Below are 18,774 nucleotides of genomic sequence, written 5' to 3' on the forward strand. Positions count from 1 at the left end.
GTGAGGGGTTGTCAGCTCCGCCCCCCGGTGATGACATCACAGTGCAGACCACCCCTGTGTATTATGTGAGGGGTTGTCAGCTCCCCCTCCGGTGATGACATCACAGTGCAGACCACCCCTGTGTATTATGTGAGGGGTTGTCAGCTCCGCCCCCCAGTGATGACATCACAGTGCAGACCACCCCTGTGTATTATGTGAGGGGTTGTCAGCTCCGCCCCCCCAGTGATGACATCACAGTGCAGACCACCATTATCATCTTTTGACCAGAGAATATAGAAAAGCTTTATTATACAGCTACGCTTTATACAGTGGTCGGTTCCTGGTCGGTGTTCACACTGTTGCGGTGCGGCCCCGTCCACCCATTACATGCATTAGTGCGGTGACGTCTGCAGTCATCAGGGGTCCGTGAGCCCCCCGGGATATAGTACAGAAAGCAGCTCTATAAAGGATGACCTGCCACTGTCAGGGGAGGCGGACCATGTCATGTGTTATTCTCCAGTCACATCCAGAGCTGCCATCAGAATTCAACATTTACATAATGTCTTATACATCAGTCACTTCAATAGTGAGTGCAGCTCTGGAGGTGACTGGAGGATGAGACAAGATGTAACAGCAGAATAGTGAGTGCAGCTCTGGAGGTGACTGGAGGATGAGACAAGATGTAACAGCAGAATAGTGAGTGCAGCTCTGGAGGTGACTGGAGGATGAGACACGATGTAACAGTAGAATGGTGAGTGCAGCTCTGGAGGTGACTGGAGGATAAGACACGATGTAACAGTAGAATGGTGAGTGACCCCCAGCATGGCTTTCTCAGCGTTCAGGTACAGCTCCTCCGTCAGACACTACAACACAAAGGTGCTTCTCACAAAATCAGAATCTCATCATAAAGTGAATTTATTTCAGTTCTTCAATACAGACAGTGACTGCTCTATTCTCTAGAGTCATTACACACAGAGTGATCTATGTCACGGGTTTATTTCTGGTAATGTTGATGATTATGGCTTACAGCCAATGAGAACCCAAAAGTCATTATCTCAGTAAATTAGAATAATTCACAATAAACACCTGTACAGGCTCCTAAGCGTTTATAAAGGTGCCTTAGTCTGTTTCAGTAGCTCCACAATCATGGGGAAGACTGCTGACGTGACAGATGTCCAGAAGGCAGTCACTGACACACTCCACAAGGAGGGGAAGCCACAAAAGGTCACTGCTAAAGAAGCTGGCTGTTCACAGAGTGCTGCATTCAAGAATATTAATGGAAAGTGGAGTGGAAGGAAAAAGTGTGGTAGAAAAAGGTGCACAAGCAACCGGGATAACCGCAGCCTGGAAAGGATTGTTAAGAAAAGGCCATTCAGTAATGTGGGGGAGATTCACAAGGATTCACAAGGGCTGCTGGAGTCATTGCTTCACACCACACACAGACGTCTCCAGGACATGGGCTACAAGTGTCGCATTCCTTGCGTCAGCCACTCATGACCAATAGACAACGCCAGAAGCGTCTTACCTGGGCCAAGGAGCAGAGCCGGACTGTTGTCAGTGGTCCCAGAGTCTGGAGGAAGAGTGGAGAGGCCACAATCCCAGCTGCTGGAGGTCTGGTGTGAAGTCTCCACCATCAGTGATGGTTTGGGGAGCCATGTCATCTGCTGGTGTAGGTCCACTGCGTTTTACCAAGACCAAAGTCAGCGCAGCCGTCTACCAGGACATTTTAGAGCTCTTCATGCTTCCCTCTGCTGACAAGCTTTCTGGAGATGGAAATGTCATTCTCCAGCAGGACTTGGTCCCTGTCCACACTGCCAAAAGTACCAATACCTGGTGTACACACAACAGTAACACTGTGCATGATTGGCAGCAAACTCGCCTGACCTTATCCCCATAGAGAATCTATGGAGTATTGTCAAGAGGAAGATGAGAGACACCAGACCCCACAATGCAGACGAGCTGAAGGCTGCGATCAAAGCATCCTGGGCTTCCATAACCCCTCAGCAGTGCCACAGGCTGATCGCCTCCATGCCACGCCGCATTGATGCAGTAATTGATGCAGAAGGAGCCCGGACCAAGTATTGAGGGCATTTACTGAACATACATTTAAGGAGGCCAACATTTCGGACTTTACAATCATTTTTCAAGCTGGTGTTATAGAGTATTCTAATTTACTGAGATAATGACTTTTGGGTTCTCATTGGCTGTAAGCCATAATCATCAACATTAACAGAAATAAACCCGTGACATAGATCACTCTGTGTGTAATGACTCTAGAGAATAGAGGAGAGTCACTGTTTATATTGAAGAACTGAAATAAATTCACTTTTTGATGGTATTCTAATTTTGTGAGAATCTCCTGTATAGGGGCGCAGCACCAGTACAGAACCTGCGCCAGCCCCAGTGATGGCCATCACTGAACTGTCCCATGGTAAGAGAGCTGGATACACAGGCAACACACAACATCGTGTCCCTAGGATCAACCTCAAAGATCTGGTGTTGTAGTGGAGCGCAAGCTCTTGAGGCACCATCATAAATCCTGAGACTACACAGATGTGCGCAAATTACACCAAATGGAATTAAGAGAAATACTGCACCCTCCAGTAACTTCACCATCTCCCACTGTATTAGTGTCACCGCGCCCTCCAGTAACTTCACCATCTCCCGCTGTATTAGTGTCACCGCGCCCTCCTGTAACTTCACCATCTCCCACTGTATTAGTGTCACCGCGCCCTCCTGTAACTTCACCATCTCTCGCTGTATTAGTGTCACCGCGCCGTCCTGTAACTTCACCATCTCTCACTATATTAGTGTCACCGCGCCGTCCTGTAACTTCACCATCTCTCACTATATTAGTGTCACCAAGCCCTTCTGTAACCTCACCATCTCCCGTTGTATTAGTGTCACCGCGCCGTCCTGTAACTTCACCATCTCTCACTATATTAGTGTCACCAAGCCCTTCTGTAACCTCACCATCTCCCGCTGTATTAGTGTCACCACGCCGTCCTGTAACTTCACCATCTCTCACTATATTGGTGAGGTTACAGAAGGGCTTGGTGACACTAATATAGTGAGAGATGGTGAAGTTACAGGACGGCGTGGTGACACTAATACAGCGGGAGATGGTGAGGTTACAGGAGGGCTTGGTGACACTAATACAGCGGGAGATGGTGAGGTTACAGGAGGGCGCGGTGACATTAATACAGCGGGAGATGGTGAGGTTACAGGAGGGCGCGGTGACACTAATACAACGGGAGATGGTGAGGTTACAGAAGGGCTTGGTGACACTATCTCCCGTTGTATTAGTGTCACCGCGCCCTCCTGTAACCTCACCATCTCCCGCTGTATTAATGTCACCGCGCCCTCCTATAACTTCATCATCTCCCGCTATATTAGTGTCACCAAGCCCTCCTGTAACCTCACCATCTCCCGCTGTATTAGTGTCACCGCGCCCTCCTGTAACCTCACCATCTCCCGCTGTATTAGTGTCACCGCGCCCTCCTGTAACCTCACCATCTCCCGCTGTATTAGTGTCACCGCGCCCTCCTGTAACCTCACCATCTCCCGCTGTATTAGTGTCACCGCGCCCTCCTGTAACCTCACCATCTCCCGCTGTATTACTGTCACCGCGCCGTCCTGTAACTTCACCATCTCTCACTATATTAGTGTCACCCACACCTTCACCACCCATTTGTCTCTTTCTTGGCACTTTCGGTTTCCTGCCTGTCTCCATATCTCAGTGACTGAGGATAGATTTCAGGGGACTCCATCCCCTATGACCGTACTTGTAGAGCCTCCACAGCTCTCCTTGCACATTACCCACCTTTGTCCTCCCTCACTGTCCTGTCTTCTACGTACTGGATCCATCATTCATCCATAATTTCAGTTTACCCACAATCACATGAAAATAGATCATGGACAACCTGGTCTGGCCTCAGACTGCGACTTCAACTGCAATGCAATAAAATTACTACATAGTAACAGCAAACCACACTGACTGGACTGACTCCACGATACAGACCGACCTCAAGACACACACTGACCCCATGGCAAAGATCGACTCCACGGCTCAGACCGACCCCATGACACAGACCGACCTCACGACACACACTGACCCCATGGCAAAGATCGACTCCACGGCTCAGACTGACCCCATGGCACAGATCGACTCCACGGTTCAGACTGACCCCACGACACACACTGACCCCACAACACACACTGACCCCACAACACACACTGACCCCACCGCGCTGGCTGACCCCACGACACGCACTTACCCCACCGAGTTAGTTGACCCCATGGCCCCGACCTACCCCACGACACACACTGACTCCACGGCACACACTGCCCCTACAGCGCTGGCTGACAACACACTGACCCCATGAGACACACTGACTCCACGGCACAGACCGACCCCACCGCGCTGGCTGACCACACACTGACCCCACCACACTGGCTGACCACACGGCTCAGACTGACCCCACCATGATGGCTGACCACACACTGACCCCATGGTAATTGCTGACTCCACTGCAGTATGACCCATGTCTGCAGGGTCCTGGTCCATGTCTTCTGCTCTGTGGGTGACTCCATTGAGGTGGTCTCTGCGGTACAGTATGCTGCTGCTCCTCACTGCACAGACCACCTTCGATGGGGGACTGCTTACTGATGGCTATGCTGGGGGCACACACAGTCCTGAGCATAGAGGAACATCCTCCACCATTGTGCTGCATCAGTAAAACCCTCCAGTCCTGTCCCTAAGTGACGGCCACGTGCCCCCGTGGCTCGGTGGACCCCACCGCGACAATCGCTTCATGTACATATACATCTGTATCTTAGCGCTTAAAGGGCCAGCGCAGCCTTCTGCAATCAAGCTTCATCATTGGACAATGAATTGTTCTGAGCTTTTCTATCAGACTTCGTGTTTTCATTACAAGTAGTATTGAAGATCTGTGCTTGCTGCCATTTAATGGAAACCGGCTCCTGTTCTTGTCCTGCTGACACATCTGAGGGTTTGGTACTAACGCAGGTCGGAACCATCTGGAGTCCAGGCCATTTAGATCATGGAGGGTTATTCAGATCAGACACAACTGAAGCCAAACCTCAGATCAGAATGTTTCCAGTCACTTATAGCAAGTGGAAGATGGTGCGGAAGGGATATGTCTATGAGAGATCAGGAGCAGGTGTCCTCCATCAGTGACGGAGCGCCGCTCTGCGTCCTGGACCCTCCTGTGCCGAGCCGCCTGCGCACAGCATTTTTGGGGGTGAGCAGCGATCGCTGGCGGGATGGTGCAGCACACGCAGCCACTGACTCCACTCATGAAGAACCAGCATTCACATCGTCCTGGGGTCTCGTCGTGAGTCGCTGTCCAGCAGATGCCCGGCATATTACTCTGCGGAGACTTCTGGAACGTGAGGAGCTTCCCGGGGACGGTAGCGATATGAGGTCAAGATGGCGGAGTGTCCATCTTATCTGCAACACAAGAGACGCGAGTTGAGGATGGCCACGGCCCCCTCCAGTGACTGAGTCCCACAGCATTCCACTACTGACCGTCAGAAGTGGAAATGGCGCCATCGTCTGCTGCCGAGAAGATGAGGTCCGTACCATCTGTAATCAGCGAAGACCTCGACCTGTGACATCGATCCCCGGAGCGCGTCCTCCGCAGGATGATCTGGAGGAGACGACACAGATGTGAGAAGAGGCCGCCTATACTCCAGCCCCTCCCCCTGATATCACTGATACAATCATGACACCACACCCCTTACACTCCAGCCCCGCCCCTGGACTGATAACATCACTGATATATGACCTGAGACCACACCACTTATACTCCAGCCCCGCCCCTGGTGATGGCATCACTGATATAAGGACATGAGACCACACCCCTTATACTCCAGCACCGCGCTCCCATCTATCACTGCTGACAACCTGCCTGCATTTGCTGTGTAAGAGGTTGTCAGCCCCACCCCCTGATGACATCACTGATATAATCATGAGACCACACCTTATACTCCAGCCCCGCCCCTGGTTATAGCATCACTGATATAAGGACATGAGACCACACCCCTTATGCTCCAGCCCCGCCCCTGGTGATGACATCACTGATATATGGACATGAGATCACACTCCCTATACTGCAGCCCCCCCACCCCTGGTGATGATTTCGCTGATATATGTACATGAGACCACACCCCTTATACTCCAGCCCCACCCCTCTTGATGGCATCACTGATATAAGGACATGAGACCACACCCCTTAGACTCCAACCCCGCCCCTGGTGATGGCATCACTTATATGGACATGAGATTTCCCGTTAGTCTTCAGCAGTCTTCCCCCAGGCAGTGACAGCTGCCTCCCGGGATCCTCACCTTCCGGCTCTGGGGGCTGCTGGGGGCGGATGCGCTGGTGTACAGGCTCAGGCTGGAGTTTGAGTTACTTGGTGACAGCCCTTTAGTTTTGGCCTGGCTCCCGGCACGGCCTGCGGTGGATGAGGACACTTCGGGGATCAGATACTTCTCGTTGATCTTCAGGTTAGTTCTTCCTTTCACTTTAAGAATAGAAAAGTAATGAGAGAAAACAGAGAAGTCGGAGCTGAGAACCCTGAGTGAGGAGAGCAGGGTGTTCTGGGAAACCATGGTGTTATATCGTACAACATCGCCCCCCATTACCACAGACACCCAGGGTCGTCTGTCCGCTGTCTCTGACATCATGTCCTCCCTCTGACGCTGAATCTGTCAAATACTGAACCTTTTGTGCTTCCTCCCTCCACTGACCGACCTATGCTCAATATTACCATCTTTGTGTGTGGCTCCACCATTATTCCCCTGCATCACGCTAGCTGTCTTGGGGTCATATGTGACGCAGATCTTTCCTTCACCCCCTACATCCGATCACTCGCTCATGTCACCTGCACCTCAAAAACATCTCCCAAAAAGACAGTTGCAACTCTCTACTAATCGGTCTCCCTACTGATAAACTCTTCCCTCTCCAATCTGTTCTGAATGTAGCAGCCAGGATCATATTTCTGTCCAGCTGCTACACCGATGCCTCCACCCTGTGCCACATCTTTGCACTGGTTACCAATCTGCTACTGAGTCCAATATAAATGAATCACTTCCGCTCTCAAAGTGCTCCACGGTGCTGCACCGCCCTACATCTCCTCTTCATCTCTGTCTACCACCCTACCCATCTTCTCCACAGTGCTACACCGCCCTACATCTCCTCTTCATCTCTGTCTACCACCCTACCCATCCTCTCCACAGTGCTGCACCGCCTTATATCTCCTCTTCATCTCTGTCTACCACCCTACCCATTATCTCCACAGTGCTGCACCGCCCTACATCTCTTCTTCTTCTCTGTTTACCACCCTACCAGTCCTCTCCACAGTGCTGCACCGCCCTACATCTCCTCTTCATCTCTGTCTACCACCCTACCCATCCTCTCCACAGTGCTGCACCAGCCTACATCTCCTCAAGACACAAAAAACTGAGGGTAATGAGACATAAGGGTCTGTGCGAACTGAGGAGCCTGTAGAGGGACATGGGGAATCCACGGCGTGCACCTAAAAAAGGGATGGAGTCCCGAAATGGGGCGGTAACCCAAACAGGAGTGGTGGCCCAAAAAGGGGTGGAGTCCCAGAGGGAGGCAGAGTCCCAAAAGGGCATAGAGGCCCAAAAAGGGGTGGAGCTTTCAAAAGGGGCGGCACCGGTTACCTCAGTGGACATGTTTGGGGAACAGCGGTGTTTGTGTCTGACTTATTCTGAGTGCGGCATAGACTTTCCGTACGACAGGCCGCAGGTCTGTACCGTGATGTTACACTGTGAAGGAGTCTCTGGATGGCTGGACTCAAAGAGTCAAGTGACTCTGATGGGAACTCCTCTCATTCTCTGTCTGACTGAGAAAAAGGTCAAGGTTTGCTGTATCCATGGGGTCACTGTGGACTATACAGTGGACAGAGTGATCATGGATATGTTCAAAAAGGGTCGAGTGCCAAGATGGCCGTATAACAATGAACTTATTGTACTCCTTTTGAGAGGGACCGGGACTTTGTGCTGTTTGAAGATGCATGGGAAGTTGATGAAGTGTGGGGTGGCTCAAAGGAGGTAGCACCACCTAAGGTCGATAGTCCACAGTCCCGGGTGACCTGGAGAAAGTGTGGGTCTGGCCAACTCGGGGACTTAGCTGAGGTGACCAAACATGTGACCGTGGAAAAAGGGGTGCCTCCAGGAAAGGGGTCCGACACCTGTTTGACTGGGGACTTGCTGCTCCAAGATGACAGGGTGAGTGGGGGTGACTCCAATTCAGACTGTGACTCGAACGCAAGGGAAAGAGTGTGTAGTAAGGAGGTCACTTTATCTCTGACAAACCCCAGCACAGAGGGAGTTGGTGATGGGTTGGAATTAAAAACAGACCTGTAGTAGACCCGCAGAGACTATAGAGGCGGATACAGGAACAGGTGGAGAGGCAGAGTATGCGTGGGCAAGAGAGCCCATCTGAAAATCTGATTAAAGAACTGATGGTGCGACACGTGCTGTCCAATAGAGAGCAGGACTGTGTGATAGAGCTGTTTAAAGAGACTGTAAAAGATCATGTTGAACGAGAAATGGTCCTAAGACAAACAGCTGAGCACAGAGTGGATGATCTGGAGAAGGAAGTCTCTGAGCTCAGAGGTCACCTATCAGCGTGTCAAACTATGAACAAAGCTATAGTGAAAGATTTGGAGGTTCTCAGAGAGGCCCAAGAGAAGCATCAGCAGGAGCTTCTCCGGAGAGAGGATGAGCGTCGTTACCTGGCAGCCGAACGAGGAAAAGTTCTTAGAGAGCTCATGATACAGAAGGAGACTAATGCCCAGGTCCAGAAATCCACGGATGACCGGGAAATCAGACTGTTGCGCTCTCCCGATCTGATCGCAATGAAGGAGAGTGAGCTGGAGAGGCTGACCAAAGAAGGGGCCTCCACAGAGGAAGAAATCCAGCAGGGGAAGTGCCACGCAGATAGCCATACAAGGGACGTAGATGTCTTGGAAAACTGCGCTGACGCTCGGGGCGAGGAGGTCCAACAGTATGTTCAAGAAGGTGAGACTTCGGTTTTCAAGTGGATAATAGAGGTACCCGAAGACATGCGAGAAGCATGTGCCAGTAAGGGTGTGCATGAGGCCTTTAGAAAAGCAATAGAAGCATGTAGTGTGAACTGGGCACCAGAGACGAAACAGTTGGTGATACTGTCAGCTAAGGAAGTCACAGTGAAGCGGGTGGCTGTCCTGAGGGTCATGCATCTACAATGCCTCCGTACAAATCAGTGGAGGCTCCTATTGAAGAATAAGGAAGTCGCTCGACGTCTGGAGCAGGCAAGGAAAGTTTAAAGTCAGCGGGGCATAGCAGAAGACATCATTCAAGTGCCCAGAGGTCTGGTGAGGAAAGTCATCGGAAGACTTGGGAAAGTGATGCAGGAGATGGTGAATAGGTCTGGTGTGATGAGAGTGAGGATTCCAGCTGATGGAGAAGCCCAGGTCGTGGGTGAAGATGGGATGGTTCCATTCCTCGTTGTCGGATCCATGGAGAGCCTTGGGAATATCCGGATGCTCCTGGAGTATCGCGTGGCGTACCTGAAGGAAGTAGAGCAGCTAAAGACTTGAGAGGGAGCAAATCAAAAGAGAGCTGCAGGAAATGGGAAGAAGATGGCAGCCACCTTCAACTCGCAGTATAGAGAGGCGAAGAGGTTCACTTCAGACTCAAAGTCCTCAAGCTGGAGTTAATAGAGGACATAGGGACAGAGGGAAGGACTGCTTTCCGGGCAATAAAGACCATGGGAGAAATGGCCAGCAGAGAGATAACAGAAGGTGGCATGATGGAAGAGGTAGAAGCAGTGATGCCTCGGTTAGCTCAGGGCTGAGTGACCTAAACGGGAGACCTTGTAACAGAGGAAATGACAAAGAGTCAGACCAGACAGGACGTATGGGTGCAAGGAATTTATGCCTACATACTGACCAATGGGGGCAGGGAAGGCTTAATAGATCTCTGACACTGAAACATGAGGCGACAAAGTCTGATAGTGCATTGTTCACAGACTATGTCTCAGGAGCTGACACTCGAAACCAATTGGGAAGGCCCTCTCGACGGGAAGGACAAGGTGATATGGGTGCCCTTTCTCAAGGCCCTCGGTTTGGACAAGTGTTCAACCCCACAGGTTTGAACAGAGGGGGGGAATATGTGGTGTGACTGGTGATCGCGTGATTAATGGGAGGTATATGTCACAGGGATGGATGCTCCCTGCGATGCTACCCGGAGTATTTTGTCTTTAGTGCACATGAGCACTAATATGTCGTTTAGTGCACCTGGGTCCGGGTTGCGGGTAGCTATGAGAGATAGGAGGGTCTCGCTACCCATATACCTCACTTCTGGGTGAGGGTGCTCACTGTACCCCTTTTTCCCTGTGAGTGTGGTTACAAGTTATGTAATGGAGGTGTGTTTAGCACTTGGCAGTGAGTGTGTGGGAGTCTGTCAGGGTGGACAGCTCTCCCTGTGTCCAGGCGGTATGTGAGATACCTCCGAAGTGGACGGACTGAGAACCGTGAGTGAAACTGACCGGGGTCAGTGAGAAATATTTGTGGGATACCTCTGAGGATAAGAGGTATCCGGGAACCTGTTCGGCCGACTCCAACAGGTGACGGAGAGGAATCCGCGTTATGCTGACTGGTGTCAGAGAGAGACTGTGTTTGGGCTATAGAGCCTGCGTGCTGGACATGGCACAGGCTATGTGCCCACAGGCCTGAGAGAGCGAGGCTCTACTATGGACATTAAGAATTCGTCTGTCTGATGTCAGACTGTTTGCCTTTTGTTCATGCTTCCTTGGTTTATGTAGAAAATAAACCACGTAGATTGTTTTAAGTGAAAGATTGTTCCTGTGTGCATGTTATATCGCTGCCAAGCGAGTACACCCCAACCCGCTAGTGATCGCTACATCACAATACACACATACTGGCCAGTGACCGGGTCATACATGTACATATATAGATAATGGCCGGTGACCGGGTCATACATGTACATATATAGATACTGGCCGGTGACCGGGTCATACATGTACATATATAGATACTGGCCGGTGACCGGGTCATACATGTACATATATAGATACTGGCCGGTGACCGGGTCATACATGTACATATATAGATACTGGCCGGTGACCGGGTCATACATGTACATATATAGATACTGGCCGGTGACCGGGTCATACATGTACATATATAGATACTGGCCGGTGACCGGGTCATACATGTACATATACACATACTGGACAAGTGACCGGATCATACATATACACTGGCCGGTGACCGGGTCATACATGTACATATACAGATACTGGCCGGTGACCGGGTCATACATGCACATATACACATACTGGCCGGTGACCGGGTCATACATGCACATATACACATACTGGCCGGTGACCGGGTCATACATGTACATATACGGGCCGGTGACCGGGTAATACATGTACATATACGGGCCGGTGACCGGGTCATACATGTACATATACAGATACGGGCCGGTGACCGGGTCATACATGTACACGTACACATACGGGCCGGTGACAGGGTCATACATGTACATATACTGGCCGGTGACTGGGTCATACATGTACATATACAAATACTGGCCGGTGACCGGGTAATACATGTACATATACACATACTGGCCGGTGACCAGATCATACATGTACATATACACATACTGGCCGGTGACCAGATCATACATGTACATATACACATACTGGCCGGTGACCAGATCATACATGTACATATACACATACTGGCCGGTGACAGGGTCATACATGTACACGTACACATACGGGCCGGTGACAGGGTCATACATGTACATATACTGGCCGGTGACCGGGTCATACATGTACATATACAAATACTGGCCGGTGACCGGGTAATACACGTACATATACACATACTGGCCGGTGACCGGGTCATACATGTACATATACACATACTGGCCGGTGACCAGATCATACATGTACATATACACATACTGGCCGGTGACCAGATCATACATGTACAAATACACATACTGGCCGGTGACCAGATCATACATGTACATATACACATACTGGCCGGTGACCGGGTCATACATGTACATATACAAATACTGGCCGGTGACCGGGTATACATGTACATATACACATACTGGCCGGTGACCAGATCATACATGTACATATACACATACTGGCCGGTGACCAGATCATACATGTACATATACACATACTGGCCGGTGACCGGGTCATACATGTACACGTACACATACGGGCCGGTGACAGGGTCATACATGTACATATACACATACTGACTGGTGACCGGGTCATACATGTACATATACAGATACTGGTCGGTGACCGGGTCATACATGTACATATACAGACACTGGCCGGTGACCAGGTAATACATGTACAATACATGTACATATACTGGCCGGTGACCGGGTCATACATGTACATATACAGATACTGGCCGGTGACCGGGTCATACATGTACATATACAGATACTGGCCGGTGACCGGATCAGGCAGCGTTATTTCACCCCCTATGTATGACCGTACATGCCGAGCTCCTGTTCCCTCTGTCCCCCCATCTCCTCACAGATGGTATCTGGAGCAGGACCCTCGCTCCTCCTGTGACCATTGACTTCTGGTATGGTCCGCACACGTCCCCGCTTGTTGTACAGCGCTGTGGTATATGCCGGTGATATAGAAATAACATTACTATTAATATACCGCGGGGGGACGCACCTCTGCACGGGTCATTCTTCACCAGGAATTCATCCAGTGCGATCCAGCCGCCTCCCACCCGCACCATGAGGGTACTGCGCAGAATCCGGACCATCCGCAGCTGCTGAGACTCCCCAAACTGAGAGAGACACAAACTGACAATCTGACACAGCGAGGAGAGGGCTGCAGACAGGGTGACCCTCACAGCGAGGAGAGGGCTGCAGACAGGGTGACCCTACAGCAGGGGTTGCAGACACAGGGTGACCCTCACAGTGAAGAGAGGGCTGCAGACACAGGGTGACCCCTACAGAGGGGGCTGCAGACACAGGGTGACCCCTACAGAGGGGGCTGCAGACACAGGGTGACCTTAACAGCGGGAGCTGCAGACACAGGGTGACCCTGACAGCGGGGGCTGCAGACACAGGGTGACCCTCACAGCGGGGGGCTGCAGACACAGGGTGACCCTCACAGCGGGGGGCTGCAGACACAGGGTGACCCTCACAGCGGGGGGCTGCAGACACAGGGTGACCCTCACAGCAGGGGGCTGCAGACACAGGGTGACCCTCACAGCAGGGGGCTGCAGACACAGGGTGACCCTCACAGCGGGGGCTGCAGACACAGGGTGACCCTCACAGCGGGGGCTGCAGACACAGGGTGACCCTCACAGCGGGGGCTGCAGACACAGGGTGACCCTCACAGTGGGGGCTGCAGACACAGGGTGACCCTCACAGTGGGGGCTGCAGACACAGGGTGACCCTCACAGCGAGGAGAGGGCTGCAGACACAGGGTGACCCTCACAGCAGGGGGCTGCAGACACAGGGTGACCCTCACAGCGGGGGCTGCAGACACAGGGTGACCCTCACAGCGAGGAGAGGGCTGCAGACACAGGGTGACCCTCACAGTGGGGGCTGCAGACACAGGGTGACCCTCACAGTGGGGGCTGCAGACACAGGGTGACCCTCACAGCGAGGAGAGGGCTGCAGACACAGGGTGACCCTCACAGCGGGGGCTGCAGACACAGGGTGACCCTAACAGCGGGGGCTGCAGACACAGAGTGACCCTCACAGTGGGGGCTGCAGACACAGGGTGACCCTCACAGCGAGGAGAGGGCTGCAGACACAGGGTGACCCTCACAGCGGGGGCTGCAGACACCGTGTGACCCCGACAGCGGGGGCTGCAGACACCGGGTGACCCCTACAGCGGGGGCTGCAGACACCGGGTGACCCCTACAGCGGGGGCTGCAGACACCGGGTGACCCCTACAGCGGGGGCTGCAGACACAGGGTGACGCTCACAGCGGGGGCTGCAGACACAGGGTGACCCTAACAGCGGGGGCTGCAGACACAGGGTGAATGTGGCGCCCCCAGGAGTATGGTCGCCACAATGGCATTGCCTTCCTCCAGGGAGGGTGATGTCATGCTTGGAAGCAAGGAAGGGTCTCTCTAACAGTTAATCATTTACATGCAACACAGTTCCCACTCCAGGCCAGCAGAGGGAGCTCTGAACCAGAATTGGGGGAGGAGTGCTCTCTGAGGGCCAGGAAGGGAAATTAGTCAGTTAGTGTGAGGAGGGCAACGAGTGTAGACGTGTGGAGAGAAGCTGGAGGTTGAGCTGAGGATAGAGAGCTCCCTCCCAGTGATAGCGCATGACCTGGAGTCTGGTCTCCATGGTTGTAAGGATACTGAAGGTCCTGCAACAGAAACCAGAGGAGTAGGAAGCTGTAAATGCTCTATTCCCAGCTAAGACTTGGAGGCACAACAGCGAAGGGTGAGCCGAGAGAGATAGAAGGCTACAGCTGTCTGCCATACGAGGTAGTTCTAAGAGAAGATAAGAAGGAGGAACTTCAGTGTAACACTGTAAAGTATTGCATGTACCTCAAGCCAGCGCTAGGAAGGAGACTACACAACCCATCTGATAGAGAGGTCTCTGAGTTGCTTCCAGGCTAGCTCCTGTGCCATCTGTAATCAGGGTCCTGGACTGCATTTGCCAAGTAAAGGTAAAGAAACTGCAACCTATTGTGTCCTTGCCTTCTTCCTACAAACTCTCCGGCACTGCTACATCCTTGTGCCATACACTGCACCATAGTCCCCAACCCCCATCTACACTGCCCTGGTTCCAACAGCCCTGCCAGTGGAGGGCTATAACATCACTGCTGCACCCCACCATCTGTCCCAGAGGATCTGTCTACAGCGTCGGCTTAACATCTTCATTGCCGAACACCACAGGTGGCGTCACGAATCATTCATAAACTTTATCCAACCACTCAACCCCTTTACATGGGCGCCCAGGGCCACGGACCGGGTCACCGCTGCTGTGACATTCCCTTCTGAAGGACCGGCCCGATACCGAGTACCCCACAGCCCTGGGAGGGCGACCCATTTTGGCATCACAAACAGGATTACGGAGCCCAGTATCCCTGGGTCCTGTGTGCCAGTGACTGTTTTGTGCAAAAGACTGTTGGCGCCATTGCCGCCATTATCCCGCTGCTTGGCACGCGCGGGAAACAAAAGAGGCGCGCCTTCGTGGGAGGAGCCTGCCGGAGAGTGCGAAGCAGTGAAGTACCGCGGGGGAAGAGGACAGCGCGCGAGAAGTGAGGAGCTGAGGCCTACAGCCAGTAAGAAAGCGCAACCCCGTGGCCTGGTTCACGTTAACTAGGGGGGAGAGAAAATGTCTGAGGACAACGCCAATACAGCAGCGGGCGCTCCCGCAAACCCCTCAGCGCCGCAAGGAGGAGCGCCCACCGCAGCGGTCCCCATAATGCCGCTGTCCATGCCCTACATACCGGGAGTGGCCTGGCTACCGCAGTACTCGGGTGAGTCACATACCCTGAGTGAACTTAAAGAGAGACTGTGCAGTTTGTTTGAGGTGTATCCTCTCTCTGAAAGCCAGAAAGTGAATATTCTAATTGGGCAGCTAACGGGTGCAGCACAGAGAGAGGTGAAAGCCTGGCAGGACACGGATAAAGAGACTGTTAAAAAGATTTTGGCCAAGCTAAAAAGCACCTTTGACACCCGCTCTGCAGCTGAAATCAAGATGAGGTTCTTTGGATGTAAACAGAAAGCGCAGGACAATATAAGGGACTATGCTCTTAACCTGCAGGAGGCGCTGCGAGCCATCAAGCAAATTGATCCTGACAGTGTGAAAGAGGAAGACAAACTGTTAAAGGAGCAGTTAATGGAAGGACTCATATCTATTACCCGCAGAGCACAGCTGCGCATCATAACCCTACAAAACCCTGACCTGGACTTTGCTGATTTCAAGGACAGGGCTATACGGGTGCTGCAGGAACCAACTGTCAACCATCCAGCGCCCCCTAAGCGCCCAGCGATCACCTACCACTGGGAAGCAACATCTTTCCCTTCCATCCATGTGGAGGCTGATGCACAGACTCTGGATAAAGATCCAACTGAGGAGCTGCGTCTTCAGGTCCAGGAATTGACCAAAGGTATGGCTGCACTTACTAAAACTGTGCAGTTCCTTCAGGTGTCCTCCAAGGAGAAGATCCAGCTTGCTTCCATTCCAGAGGATGTCCCGTGGCTCTGGAAGAGGAGAACCCCGCCACTCCAAGGGAGGAACAACGACCGCTCTGATCAGGACGGACGTCCCATCTGTCGTCGCTACCACAAGGCAGGTCATCTTGCAAGATTCTGTCCTTTAAACGAGTAACCCCTGTGGCAGAGGGCCAACCCCCAGGAGCAGGACCACAAGGCTCAAGGACTGGAGAGCCAAGAATGTTGGAGGGAGACCGATCCTTCCAGTGGTGATTGACGGGATCCCCATGAACGCTTTGCTGGACCCTGGCTCGCAGGTGACCACTATGCCGTATATCCTTTACAAGCGGTATTGGGCTGACTCTGAACTCACCCGAGGCCCAACTGATGAATTGACAGTAGTTGCTAGTAATGGTAAGTCTTTACCACAAGTGAGATGTAAAGAAATTACTGTTAAAGTGGGTCGGGTAGAGCTAAAATCTCAAGGTCTGATAGTTGTGGATATTGATCGACGTGAATGTAGTCCCATGATGACTCTTGGTACAAATGTAATTGAAAATTGTATTTCCGAGGTTATTGTCTTGTTGCAACAGGTGGCTGAGATTGCTGGTTCCAGTGAACAACAAGTCGTGCAGAAGGAGATCAAGGCCCTGATGCAAAGACAGCAGGTAGAACTCTCTGGCGGAGAAATTGGTAGTGTCAGAGTGAGTGATCCCTTCCCCATTGCAAAACCCCCCAGATGTGAAGTGTTGGTTTGGTGTCGGGCAGCTATAGGCCTCAGAGGGAGAGATTACCAGGCATTGGTGGAACCAGTATACTCAGACAGCAGGCCCACTATCCTGGCAGCCAGAGGGGTGGTTGATGTTCGAAAAGGGAGAGTACCTGTACGCCTTTTGAATTGTGGGGAGGAGGAGGCCACAATACCTCGGTACGCCACAGTTGCTAAGCTGCTCACTGTTAATAACAACTATTTGCAGGCAGCAGAGCCCTTGGTCTCATCCGATCAGGTGGAAGACAATGGCTCTGCAAAGCCGCTAGAGGAGTGGCATCAGCAACTGCAGGTGGTAACTGACTCTACACCTTCATACTAGAAAAATGGGGTTTACAGGGTGACCCAAGAATATGAGCGGGTATTCAGTAAACATCCCCTACATTTTGGGAAGGCAAAAGGGGTTCAACATCATATCCCCACTGGAAATCATCCACCCATAAAAGAAAGGTACCGACCTATACCCCCAACACAGTACCAATGTGCTAAAGGTATGTTGAGAGAGATGAAGGAAGCTGGGGTTATCAGAGACAGTTGTAGCCCATGGGCAGCTCCCATAGTTTTTGTAAAGAAAAGGGATGATACCATGAGAATGTGTGTTGATTACAGAAAAATTAACAGCATTACACATAAAGATGCCTACCCATTACCTAGAATTGAGGAATCATTGGCTGCACTTAAAACTGCTAATTACTTTTCCACCTTGGATCTCACTAGTGGGTATTGGCAGGTACCCGTGGCAGAGGCAGACAAGGAGAAAACAGCATTTACCACCCCAATGGGTCTCTGTGAGTTCAACTATATGCCATTCGGCCTCTGCACCGCCCCAGGAACATTTCAACGGCTGATGGAGTGCTGCCTGGAACACATGAACTTTGAGACAGTCCTGTTGTACCTTGATGATGTCATTGTTTTCTCCAAGACTTATGAAGACCATCTGGAACACCTGGCTGAGGTGTTTGAAGCCTTGTCCAGCTTTGGCCTGAAGGTGAAGCCTTCCAAATGCCACCTCCTGAAGCCCAAGGTACAGTACCTTGGTCATGTGGTGAGTGCAGACGGCGTGGCACCAGATCCTGACAAAATCACAGTCATCCGGGACTGGCCGAAGCCCAGCAACCTCCATGAAGTACGCCAATTCCTCGGCCTGGTAGGCTACTACCGAAGATTCATCAAAGGCTTCACTGAGATAGCCACTTCTATGCAAAATCTCCTGGTGGGACAGTCCAAGAAAGCCAAACAGAAGAGTTCCACATTTGAATGGAATGAAGAACTGGAGAGGTCCTTCACCCGACTGAAGATGGCTCTTACAGGAGATGAAGTTCTGGCATACCCAGATTATGACAAGCCCTTTGTGTTGTATACTGATGCCAGCAACGTGGGACAGGGAGCAGTACTGTCACAGGTACAGAATGGCAAGGAAAGAGTGATCTCCTACGCCAGCAGGAAGCTGCGTCCCACTGAAAGGAACTCCGACAACTACAGTTCCTTCAAGCTGGAGTTCCTGGCCATAGTCTGGGCTGTGACGACGAGATTCAAGCATTACCTAGCCTCAGCCAAGTTTACCATCTTCACGGACAACAACCCGTTGACTCACTTGGAAACCGCAAAACTAGGTGCACTGGAGCAGCGATGGATGGCTCGGCTGTCTAACTATGAATTTACCATCAAGTACCGAGCAGGGCACAAGAATGCCAATGCTGATGCGCTGTCCAGAATGCCTAATCTGCCAGATGCAGGAGAAGACCCTGAGGCTCTTGAAAAAATAG

At 51.8% G+C, this 18,774-nt stretch overlaps 1 protein-coding gene across 1 annotated transcript in view; it reads right to left on the reverse strand.

Annotated features, from left to right (window-relative positions):
* Positions 1–1,676: 1,676 nt before the first annotated feature.
* LOC141047949 (microtubule-actin cross-linking factor 1, isoforms 6/7-like) overlaps positions 1,677–18,774 on the reverse strand; it is a 277,881-nt gene continuing 260,783 nt past the window's right edge. The window contains exons 37-40 of the mRNA XM_073543327.1: positions 12,771–12,888; positions 6,350–6,528; positions 5,531–5,651; positions 1,677–5,452 (exon numbers count right to left, since the gene is read on the reverse strand). Coding sequence (XP_073399428.1) covers positions 5,427–5,452; positions 5,531–5,651; positions 6,350–6,528; positions 12,771–12,888 — 444 coding nt within the window. The 3' untranslated portion in view covers positions 1,677–5,426. The remainder of the gene's footprint in view (positions 5,453–5,530; positions 5,652–6,349; positions 6,529–12,770; positions 12,889–18,774) is intronic.

Source organism: Dendrobates tinctorius, unplaced genomic scaffold (assembly GCF_039654945.1).
Source record: "Dendrobates tinctorius isolate UK_male_01 unplaced genomic scaffold, ASM3965494v1 ptg000130l, whole genome shotgun sequence".
NCBI lineage: Eukaryota > Metazoa > Chordata > Amphibia > Anura > Dendrobatidae > Dendrobates > Dendrobates tinctorius.